At 34.3% G+C, this 13,429-nt stretch overlaps 1 protein-coding gene across 1 annotated transcript in view; it reads right to left on the minus strand.

The window, feature by feature from the left end:
• LOC124288524 (muscle M-line assembly protein unc-89-like) overlaps positions 1-13,429 on the minus strand; it is a 185,524-nt gene that overhangs the window by 45,456 nt on the left and 126,639 nt on the right. Inside the window, 1 exon segment of the mRNA XM_046725046.1 lies at positions 2,359-2,532. Within this exon segment, the coding sequence (XP_046581002.1) occupies positions 2,359-2,532 (174 nt within the window).

Here is a 13,429-nt window from a genome sequence, read left to right on the forward strand (position 1 = left end):
TACTACTACTACTACTACTACTACTACTACTACTACTACTACTACTTTGTTTAACAATGCATTAAGTAATTGTCCAGCTGCATGAAGGCTGTCTGTAAACAATCAAATCGGGACTAGACATCAAATGATTGACATCATGAGCTTCAATCTACTCAACTGGGATATGAAAGCCTGACCACATGATCAAAGTTGGTACCTTTTACCACCAGTTCCAAACCAGATCTTCAAGGGTAATGCAACTACCAATTTCACAACAAACTCTACAACTACTACAGCAACAACTTTCACTACATTTACCATAAAACCATAACAATTTTTAAAGCAAAATTCCGTAACCCACAACTGAATACATTTGCAATATACAACAAAAGACCAGGTACTTACTTATTCTAATCAACTGATCAAGATTCATCTTGCATACATTCAACCTGGTGCAATAGCGTTATTCATTCTTGAGACAATCTCTCATCAAGTGTTACACCCAAGCAAACACAATGTTCTGATTCACACTGATATGTGCTGTTTATCATTCAGGGAAAGCATAAAACTTGGAGTAAGGTAATAAAACAATGACAATGATTGTCAATTTCAACATCAAAGACATAGGTGCTATAAACTTGTGTGATGTATGGAAGACAGCTGGGGGTCACAATGTCATATCATTTCATATTCATTGAGTGTGTATTTATCATTCAGCTCATTAATATGTTGGTAACTGACCGGTCTAAAGGTCAAGGACTTTCTACATCTGCAGTTCCTATAGCATGTATGAATCAGTGGACAGTAGGAGTGTTTGGATTTCATGGAATATGACAGAATGTCAAGAACAGTTGATCCATAGTTCACCTGCTACACAGATAGATGATGCAGTCGAAAGGCATATTCCTAACCTGATTCCAATCAACACACACAGATACTGTCCACTTTTGATGGAGAATATTTAGTGCCTATACAAATCAGCAACAGATTGCAGTTAATGCCAAAGAAGATTTTATTATGAAAGGGAAGTTTTTGCAAATTAATCTAAACGTCAAAAACCAAAAAACAACAAAAATTTGTTAGCCAAAGCTAATTACATATCATTTCTTTCACACAATCTATAAAAAATATCAAATTCTATTTAAATCATATAAATTAACAACTTAAAGCAACTTTTGCATCAGACAGAGTATATTTGAGTATATGTGCATGAAATGTATGAAAAGTGTATGCGTTTGTCAAAAAACATAAGTCTTAGGAGCTAATTGTTTATTTGTCAAGACAAATTATTTACCATATTATGATATTATTTATCATTCTATATTTAAAACATAAATCTGACATAAAATTTCACACATACATAACATCTTAATTTCATGCTTTTCATCACTTTTTTGTACCTGCATATACAGGTATTAAGGTAAACTTTTGTGATTGGTATTATTAGTACATGATTTAAACTGAATCAAAATAACTGAAAGCTGTCCAGTTCCCACCTAAGGAAGAGAGTTTTTATACATGTCAACTTCTTTATCATGAGGAACACAACGTTTCGGAGTATATCCTTACTCTTTCATCAGGTGAATGATATACTCCAAACGTTGTGTTCCTCATGATAAAGAAGTTGACATCCATAAAAACTCTCTTCCTTATGTGTATAACTTCTGAATGCCATTCAAAGACCTGAAGTTCCCACCTGTCCTATTTTTCACATCTCATTAAGTTAACAACTTAAACAATGCACATCTATTGGCATGAAACCTAATCCTTCAGCACCAGATTAACAGCCCACAGTCATGGCATTTCAGAAATTTCTGCTTTATCCCTACAAATGATCTCAAATCTACTTCATTCTAAGAGTGGGTTTTATTTCATTCAGTTAACACACTTGAATTACATTAACAAAGACGTGTGACCTTTCTGTACAGTGCATGGAGGAATATATACAAAATACAAGCGATTGAGTGTCTATTGCTTTAAGCCACATCGGCAATTGTGCAGTTAATCGTGATGAGAAAATACATGTTTGGTGATAAATTCTGGATGAAAGATCAAGGCACTTGTTCCATAGACAAGTCTTGAGAAAGCATAAATATATCTGCCAATAAAAGTTTCAGGGAAACTGATAATAATTTCTCTTATGATAATGTGCACAAGATACAGAGAAGGAGAAGCTATCCTTGCATGATCCCCAATTTAAAACCTTTTCTAATATGACTGTGAATGAGGTTAATAATTAAAGAACATTTCACTTGACTGAATACTAAGTTTGAATATTACACTGAGTAAAAATCCCACAAGGAATGTATAATATATCCATTGTATGTTTTCAGGTAAATATAATTAGAACATCTGGAAATAAGTTCATGAATATTTTACCTCTTGTTTCTTTGCGTGGTTTCCCTCTGACGGACTCTGTTTCCCTCGGTCTCTTGGAATCAAAATGAAGCAGCCGTTGATCCTTTGTTGTCGAGGTAAGTAATGTCTCCAAGGATGCTGCTCGCGACACCGGCTTATCAGAAACAGGGGAGCGTGATGATGAGACTGGCAGTTCTGTTAGGAAAGACACGAAAAAGAAAATAGTGAAATCTTGTGTTGGTTTCAAGTCTAGGATTGGGTGATCATCCAAACTATCAATATTTATTTGTGACAGGTTCGCGGACTGCAACCAAACATGAACTGAGAATGCCGGGCTCGGTGAAACAGACAGACACCGGAAATAGTGAATCCTTGAATCAATCACAGGACTTTTTGCAAATGTTGCAGAGCATCACCAGAAAATTAGAATACTAGCCTTGACTTTTTAACATTCACCATCTTGATAACTTATTGCTAACATTTTAAACATTTTGTTTGCTGAAATAATATGATACAACTCATAAATCATGTTTTTGCAACAAATCCAACAGTAAGAGGCATAAATATTTTTCAACAATTGCAACAATCTGACCTAAATGTTTGTCAGTTTTGTGAATTTCTTATTACAAATATAATTCATTTGCCACTTTTTTATCATAAGAAGTGTTAAACAATATGGGGGCATAAACAAATGATACTCAATAATGGGCATTCAAACAACTAAATCATTTCCAACAAATAAATTATTAACAAACACAACTTAATCATTTACAACCAAAAAATTAAATGATTTTCAAACACAATCCTGTAATCTAGCATTACAGTTCATTTGAATCTAGATACAAAGATTAATGAAAGAGCATCGAACACATGTCCCTGGAGTCCCTGTCCCTGACTCATTAGGCTGGAGATACAGTCACACTTGCATCCCCAGGCAATTCAAACCACACCAGTAAACTCCAGTTGATCACAGAGTGCAAGTGGATGATTGCCTTACAAATACAATGATATTTATTCCGACTGAAAGATGTTAAAACTTTAAATTGGTTCACAATGGAAACAGAAGGGGAAAGAAGACATCCCTGGCAAACACCAATAGAACACGGATGTTAACGTTTTATGTAAAGGTGCCAGGTTGTGACCATCATGTTGTTAATCAACAAGTAGGGGGTGGTCCTTACGCACGACTTAATTCACATCGTCATGCCAACAACAGGTGACTGTAAACAAATACCATGCACCTCAAACGAGAAAAGGTGCAAAGTTTACTCTCGTTTCATTCTCACCTGCCCCCAAACCATCAAGACACGGGTACGAAACTAGGAGACCAATACACATGAAAAATTCATAACAATTTTTTGAAAGGCATTATTGCCTCAAACTTCTTGTTATAATTTCAGGAATTCTAATCATTTAACGAAGATTGAAACAGTACAAATTAACAAAAATTGTAAAGTTACATCTGTAACGCCATTAAGCAAGAATGAACGTATCATGTTCATGACCATGATGAATATTTCCAGCTCCTGATTTCTTACTGGTTCAACTACTATAAATAATAAACATATCACACACCCCCTCCCTGAAACTCAGTCAAATGTTTATTCAACACTTCACACAAATTTTTCCAAGCAAACAAAGAAATTCATTCCACATGGTACTTGTTCGTTATATGCTAAACCCATGTTAAAAATGTATTTGCAAACAAAATGCTTCATGCTTGCCAGCTGTCATAGGACATGGCCAAGCACCACATCCCTGTAATCCTTTTCCTTTTGGTCAGAAACAAAACAAAATGGCTCATAGCCATGCGCTTAACATAAGATGTTTTTACCAACAAGATGACCGGGAGTTATTAAACTCAGTGAACCAGGTTTATTAAAGCAGTTTTGTGTACTCTGTCCTCAGGACTTGAGGTAAGAATGGTGAACATCTATTATCGCTGTACTCTGGCCAAGGAAAGCAGCAAAGAAGTAATCGAAATGCTGTATGATGTACCCTGGCTTAGTACAGACAAACTAGTGGTCAAGATGGTGAACATCTACTCATGATGTACTCAGCTTAGGACAGTCAAAGTTTTGGTTGATATGTTGAACATTTGCCATTTATGTACTCTGGCCTATGACAGACAAACTGGTGGTCAAAATGGTGAACATCTACTCATGATGTACTCTGGCCTAGGACAGACAAACTGGTGGTCAAAATGATGAACATCTACCAATGCTGTATTCTGGCCTAGTGGTCAAAATTGTGAACACCTACTTATGATGAACTCTGGCATAGGACAAAAAGAGCGGTGGTCAAAATGAGGAACAACTACTAATGCTGTACTCTGGCCTAGAACAAACTGGTAGTCAAAATGATGAACATCTACTAATGCTGTACTCTGGCCTAGTGGTCAAAATTGTGAACACCTACTTATGATGAACTCTGGCATAGGACAAAAAGAGCGGTGCTCAAAATGAGGAACAACTACTAATGCTGTACTCTGGCCTAGAACAAACTGGTAGTCAAAATGATGAACATCTACTAATGCTGGTCAAAATGAGGAACAACTACTAATGCTGTACTCTGGCCTAGTGGTCAAAATTGTGAACACCTACTTATGATGAACTCTGGCATAGGACAAAAAGAGCGGTGGTCAAAATGAGGAACAACTACTAATGCTGTACTCTGGCCTAGAACAAACTGGTGGTCAAAATGATGAACATCTACCAATGCTGTACTCTGGCCTAGTACAGACAAACTGGTGGTTGATAGAGTAACAGCTAAGACAATCAAAATATTATCCAAGCTCAGTATTCATGGTGGTCATTCAATCCTCATTAGTTCACAATTACAACTACCGAAAAAGATGAATAGCGGAAGAGGACATGAAGTTACAATATTAACATAAAAGGTAAATAATTAAAGGTAATATCAATCATAGTTCAAACTTTATTTTAATGATACCTTACGTCTAATTCCTTTAAATAGCACCATATTGTACCTGACAATATCAGACCATCATTACCCAGCAAAGGGATACACAGCACATTTCAACAATATGATCCAAGATATATTCCATCATAATGAAGTAATATTCTAGTAATGATTTAATTATCTAAAATTCCAGTTATATTTTATATTGAAAAGATGAACCGATCATCAAACATTTTGGATCCAATACTGCCAATTTAATAAAACTAAATACGAAAGATTCTGATAATATCTACCTACAACTAATCATAAAGACAATGTCTCACTGACTTCTTAAAATATGAAATTCATCATCTCAAGATAACAATACACACCCAACATTTATCCATGAGGTAATACTAAGAGGTTTTGACAGGCACTACAAATTACTTCAATCAATGTACGTGACATCACACCATCCATCTGGCATCCTATGAATGAAGGACATTTTCTGTTACACAGCATGATTCTAATTCACCATTACTAAGAGACATACTTCCTAATCTGTTAATCCAAACTTACTCCCTTCTAATCCATGACCCCATTACCCATATTTTGTACAAACCTCTCACATGTGCCCTATGTATGTCAACATAAGCAGAACAAGTCTCCTACACCTTTCCTACTTTGATCCTTCGGTAAACAATCTCGGAATTCCATGTACATATGGCTACCTCCAAATCCCCTCTAATCACATTCTTTACCACACTTATCATGAGATTTCAAAGTAGCGACTGACAGATTTGCCGCAAAATGGCCCCACTGTCAATATTTTGGCGCGATTCTTTTACAAAAGCTACAGCAGCTTAGTTTCAGAGTGTGTTTACTTATGTCTACATAAGTAGATTACCTTGATACAAAAATATGATGGAGAAAAATGTACCGAACTGAGATCATGACTGGGAGGAGTAGGAGAGGAGGAATCTTTGTGGTTTCAAAAGAATAATTTTCAAATTCCAATGTTAATTATATTTTTCAACAGACATGTTTCCTGAATGCTTTAAGGTACTTTCATGTGGTTCTTTAATATTTTTCCATATTATTTTATAGTTACAGTTCAGAACACAAGGAAAATTCTTTCAATCTATAAAAGATGTTACAATGACAGTGGGCGTAATCATAACCTACTTTGCAAGTTATTTGAAATATTTTGATTTTCTTACAACGACGGAATGCTTCTGTACACTCCTGTTTGAACATAGATAAAAAAAATTTATAAATAGCATAACAATCATATTTATTAACAAGACACAGAATATTCACGTCACAGGGATGAGAGCCTGATTTACATCAAAACGTTGAATGTGTAATCCTTTGTGATGAACAAAATTCTTTACAGCTCTTTTAATGACAAAGATTAAACAATTCACAAGAAGTAATATCTGTTATGTTAATAGATACATTCTCTTTTCACTAAGCAGTATCAAGCTGAAATCAGCATTATAAAATATACTGAGGGAAATAAATAAGGGGACACCACTTCATGGCCGTGTTCCTTTATTTATTCTCAGATTTCCTAAACCACAGCTCTATTCAAAACTGGTGATGAAAATTGGAAAATATTAAAAATATTTAAGGAACACTTGAGTTTTCCTGTGTTCCTTTTTTTTCTTCTCAGTATATGAGCAAATATCATCATCATTTTGTTACACAATCAGCCACATCACACATTGTGACCATTTGATCAGCAGTTTCCTGTCTAGCATGGAATAATTGGGACCTCTTCTGGCCCTCAAGGAAGGAGTTCATAAGAACTGAATGTTTACCAAATCCTTCATAAGAAATATATTTCCATATCTGCTTTCAAATTAATTTTCAAAATTTTAAAGATTAGGCATTCTGGGCAACAATAACTGAACATTAAGCCTTATTAACAAACAACTTTATAACTGTTGAGCTTTTTTGTACAAAACACATGAGCCCCTTCACCGATGCAAGAGGTCAGCAATGATTTCATTTACACATTTAATCTGACTGGATAGTTGTGTCTCAGAGGTTTCCTTTCTGTATTAAGTCAGGACCACAAAGTCCTCACACTGGGTTTGGATGCACCACAGAATCCTGCTAAGTACAAGCATTAAATCAGGAATGAATTGACAAGTCATGTACATGGTTGTTCATTTCGGTGTCAATTTCTAATCCCTCTGCAACAACCCCATTGGAAATAAGGTAATTCTGATGTAGGATCTGTGGTAGACTACTATTTGTGACACATGCAGCTGTTGGATAAATATACAAGGTCCATGCTGAAAGGCTAACTCTCCAGAGAGAGATTATTTTATGTTAACTCACTTCCTCTGTCGATAAGAGAGAGGGGAATACAATGCACTTTTTAAAATATATTTACATATGGTTCAAAGAGCGTATAAAACATTTATATCACATAGAACATACACCTGAAGAGTATACCTGATTAATGTACATGTATATACACTTTCTGATGAACACATTGACATCACAAAAACGGGATATGTTCCTACTATTTTGAGTAACATATTTCTATATTTTATCAAATGATGATAAAAATAAAGAATTGAAATTATCGTAAAAAATGGCAGTATTTAAATACGCCCTTGAACAGACTGAAAAATGTCATATTCCATAGACCATCTGTTCTAGTGCAGTCTTGGAAGTAGTGATGTAGATTGCATGTTAATTTCATGTGATATGTACGTCAATTTCTTCTGTCTGTCAGTCACATGCCATTCAGCATGTCGAGTTGGATTGGGGAGTATGCATGTTAATTTCATGTGACATGTACATCAATATGTTGACTGTCAGTAGCATGGTGTGGTAGACTGCATGTTAATTTCACATCATAAGTACATCAATAACATCCATGTGATGTCTGTCAACATAGTTGCTATCTTCTCAGGTTCCATCTGCCCAACAAGGTTTATCCCTGCCCAACAATGAGTGACTGAGTGAGTTTAGTTTTATGCTGCTTTTAGCAATATTCCAGCAATATCACGGCAGAGGACACCAGAAATGGGCTTCACACATTGTACCCATGTGGGGAATCGAACCCGGGTCTTTGCCATGACGAGCAAATGCCTTAACCACTACGCTTAGTAAACCACTCCGCCTCCTGCCCAACAATGATTTACTAACATACAAACACTCCAGTTCTGATCTGAAATTCCTATAATACCTGTAAATATGCTATAATTTCATCACCAGTATATACCTTAACATATTTTTGTGCTGTTGATATAAATCTCTTGTGACATTATGACATAAAAGTCATGAAATAAATTTATCCCCATAGAGTATATCATAGAACACATAGGGTGTCAAGAAATGTTGTCTATTTCGGTCATTGGGTTAATGTTACACCAATCCCCTTCACGTTAATATACAATGTAAATACCATACGTCATGTCGAGAGACACAAAGCTGTCACTATAACCTTGTCTATAGCGATATAGACAACATCAACAGCTGTGGGCTCAAAGTATCATGAAGGCCACTTTTGTAAAGCATATATTAATGAAAAGTTACTGTCAGTCAAAGGAGAGTATTATCATGTCATTTCTTTTTCAAATAGTTTTTGCTGAAGGAATATTTTATCTTTTACAGCTTGGAGTTTTCTTTGAGATGGTCATTAAGAGGGCTCTATGGCACTGTGACTATTGCAGTGAGAGAGTGAGTGAGGTTTTAAGCCACTTTTAGCAATATTCCTGTAATATCACAGTGGGGACACCAGAACTGGGCTTCCAGAGTATTACACAGACTCATGGTGACTCACAATATTTATTTTTGGGAGTCATTTTTCAATATTTGGGAGTAATGAAAATTTAATATTTCTTTGTGTTTATAAATCAAAAAGCAAGAGTTTGGCAAATATTTTATTGTTTTATGTTCTATTGTCATTTATATAACTAGTTAGTAATATAAGTTGTATGCTTCTCTCGAGGGTAATACAGTCTGATGTACGTCTTTTTGTAGCAGTGTCACCCGAGCCGGTAGCCAGGATTACTGATTTTATTGAACTGAATTGTGAGGGTCACCCATAAAACTTGTGTCAAGCTTGACTCGTATGATAATATTTTGAGAGTCTTTTATAAAATTGTTGCGTCAAATGTGCAGGAATCATGCATCATGTAAAACCCTGGGCTTCAGACGACAATATTTCAAATAATTACATAGTTCTGTCATGTGTCGGTTCAGCAACCAGGATCGGTTGGCTAAACATAAAAAATTATACCTTCTGTCACGTAACCATTAAACAACCAAGATCAGTAAGATAAATAAGAAAACATATTTCGTGTCAAAAGAAATCTGGAACCCAAACTGTGTTTAAATATTTAAAAAGTAGAGTAAATTTAATCTAAGGGTCAGAGATGTGAAAAGTATGAACTTCAAGAAGAAGTCAGGTCTGTGGCGTAACAACTGAACTGAAAGATTTCAAGTTCTTTTCAGACATCCAAAACAGGATTAACGACCCTGTGTTTAATCTCTTTAATCCTAAAACCAAAGTGTAAAATGGGTGATTGTTTAAATCAATAAAGGACAAACAGAAAGGCGGAAACAGGCATACCACAAGCTGTTACAGGAAGTGGATTGACTCTCACATTTTCAGGAATTCAGGAATTCCACAGATGGTTGAAAAACTTCTGGATGGTAGTGTTAATTTTGTAAATCCTGTCACACCATAAGAGATTGTGTATTGACAAATAAAGATTGTTGAGTTATTAACTGACAAATGTTTTATCATGAAATCTAGTTACTCATGCAAACTGTTGAAAAAGTTCAGTTATTTGAGCAAATATGCCCTTTTATTTTATTTAAATTTTATCTATCTATCTATTTATTTTATTTTATTTTATTTTATTTTATTTTATCCTTTTTATTTTATCCTTTTTATTTTATTTTATTCACTTATGTCTGAAAATTTCTCAGGCTGACTGAAATCCATGAAATCATATTTACTCATGCAAACTGTTGAAGAAGTTCAGTTATTTGAGCAAATATGCCCTTTTATTTTATTTAAATTTTATCTGTCCATCTATTTTATATTTTATTTTATTTTATTTTATTTTATTTTATTTTATTTTATTTTATTTTATTTTATTTTATTTTATTTTATTTTATTTTATTTTATTTTATTTTATTATGTCTGAAAAGTTCTCTGGCTGACTGAAATCCCTCATTGTAAACAGCCATTAGATATGATAGAGAGAAAATGTGGCATGTCACCAATCATACATTTGTGATCACTTCAATGACTGGCAAGTAATGGATGACAATCATTGTCCCAGTATACGCAAATTGTTATCTACAGTAACATCCTATTATTCTGCACACAAAGAAAAAGACATAAGCCTCTTTCACTGCCATCTTCTATACACAAGAAATACTTTGTTCAGAAAAGGAATTTAGAAATGTTCATGAGGCGTCGCTTGCACAATGTCATTTTGGAAATAGACGACCGCTAGATCTGTTTTGACTGACTGACATTAAAAGATATGAATGGACAGACGACTGATGAATCAGTGATATTCTGTTGTAAAGATTGTAAGTATATCAGTACTTACATACCAAACATCTGATTCAAGTCTGTCAACTCGTGACCCGTGAAGATCCAGGTTAGAACTGATCTTCAGTAAACCCATACTTGTCATAAGAGGTGACTGACAGAATCAGGTGGTCACATGTCATCGTATCCCAATTGCATAGATCGATGTTCATGCTATTGATCACTGGATTATCTGGTCCAGACTAGATTATTTGCAGACGGATGCCATGTAGCTGGAATATTGCTGAGTGCGGCGTAAAACTAAACTCACTCACTCAATGTCAACTCGCAACTAAGGATGATGAATAAATTTGTTCTTAAATTTAGGAATTAAAAGTAAATTTGAGTAATTACCTATCAAACAAATTGCCACAGAATATGTCACACACATAAAAAAATAAATTCATTCTATCTATGGTCAAATGCATGCAATTAATTACTACATTAGCACTTTAATTTTTATTCACATTTTTCAGAAGTGAACAGTTCCACTGATCAAAGACAAATTCATATCAGAGTCCATATAATTAAAATTATCACTAAAAGCACATTATCTTTAGGGCATTGAAAACAGATGACTGACCATAAAAGAAACCATTTTCTGATTTCTTATCTTCCTGTTCCATGTGTACCGTTAATGATTTATTTAACTCACTTATCCATTTAAAAGGGACATAAATGTCAATCAACAGACTATTGTAATATTAATCAGTTTGGTCTAATGGAACTTGGCTGAGGTGCTTACAAATTGGAATCTATATTGGTATTAATAGCCAATAACTGCTCCTTGATGTGGCAATGTAATCTTTAATATCACCTGTGGAGAGCTTTCATATCGAGATTTATTCAGGAATGCTCTGTGTGACTGAGGATATTAAGAACAGTTTGCCTTTCAGGATGTTTTATAAATGGAATGAACAATAATAATAAATATGTGATGATGATGATGATGATGATCATCATCATCATCATCGCTGTCATCATCGTCATCATCATCACATAGGATCATATGAGGTGTACAATACAAGGACATATAGTGTTGCTTGGAGTGAGTGAGTGGGTGGAGTGAGTGAGTGAGTGGAGTTGAACATCTTACAAACTATACTATTTATTATATTCTCCTCAATGATAGGGTTTCTTAAAGACACACCTTACTGTAGAGTCGCATCATTAATCCATGTCAATCACAAGCATTAAACAGGATCAAACATTCTTAGCAGCCTTTATCATCTTATTCCTGATCTATGAGGGTAAAGTGTTCATGATTTGTCTCTAACTTCCCTGGGACGAGGACATGTGTCATTTGATCAGTGGTCAATGTATACACCAAACACCGGACATCCTCTCTGGTCGTCAATTTCACATTATATATAACCTCAGCAGGGAGATCCATGACAACAAATATACCGTTTACAAGTCAAGACCAGTATTTACTGATCGCTGTTTGAGTGGACCTAACACTGCCATTTATTTTCTCTTATTCTTCACAAACAGGAAAAGATGCTGTAACATTAAGTTCATAAGATATAAGTCATACTGATATTTCTTTTGATTTTTGGTGTTTTAATTTGTTTTCCAATGGAAGTGTTTTTTAGTTAAAACAATGATGCTTCTTCACTTTTCTATATTTTTTATCTAATTTATCTTACATGTCATCTCTTAATTTGTATTGAATTGTATATCTAAGGAAATGAAAATAAATATATGAAAACCGTTTTTCTCAATTATAGAAAAATAATTTCACATGGATTCTAATAAGTTAAATAAAAATTTCATGAAAATAATATCTAAATATTGCACATAAAAATTCAAATCAGTTTGGAATCCTTTCAATAAATGTAATGAAAAATATTTTAAGCGACTCCTAGATGTAATAGTAAAGTTACATTAAGGTTGAAACAGTTGCAAGCTCTAGAATCACTCAATTCCACACACATCAGATGATTGACAGGACCCAGGAAATAGACACCTAACATTCACTGCACCTTCATGAGAGGAATGTTACAAATCCTATTTCAAACAATTGTTTGGAAACCCAAACCTGATGCATTGCTTAAAGTCTGCCATGTTAAATTAAAACAAAGATAAAAATGTCCATTTTTAGAAATTGCTAAGACACTGACAATCTGCAGAATGTTCCACTTTAGCAAGTATTTGCACACAATTTATTGCATGCTGTGTAAGATAAGCAGGCAATTGATAACTGTAACAAACAATGAAACTGACATAAAAAAGATGATACCTCAACTATACAGGCTCTGAAGCTCCCAAGTTACACATAACTATAAACTGATATGTATCAAGATCTGTTTCAAATCAACAGTAATTATAAAATAGAAATAGAATGTTTGCAAGAGGTTTATCATTACGTATTTTCTTCAACTTTTTGTTTATGAGTAATAACGAAAATAGAAACAGAATGTTTGCAGTAGGTGCAGAATTATATTTTAGTTTTTGAACTTTTTCTTTAAAAGTAACTTATATAAATGAAATCAAAATTAAACCCTGTTGTGACATTTCCTCTTTCAGATAAGGCTTTGATATACCAGTATTACATAACTCAAGCCTTGTTTCATTTGAAAATCAGACGGTACTTCCTCAAAGGGTCCATAACAT

Source organism: Haliotis rubra, unplaced genomic scaffold (assembly GCF_003918875.1).
Source record: "Haliotis rubra isolate DU_JTF1 unplaced genomic scaffold, ASM391887v1 Scf42, whole genome shotgun sequence".
In the NCBI taxonomy this organism is placed as follows: Eukaryota; Metazoa; Mollusca; class Gastropoda; order Lepetellida; family Haliotidae; genus Haliotis; species Haliotis rubra.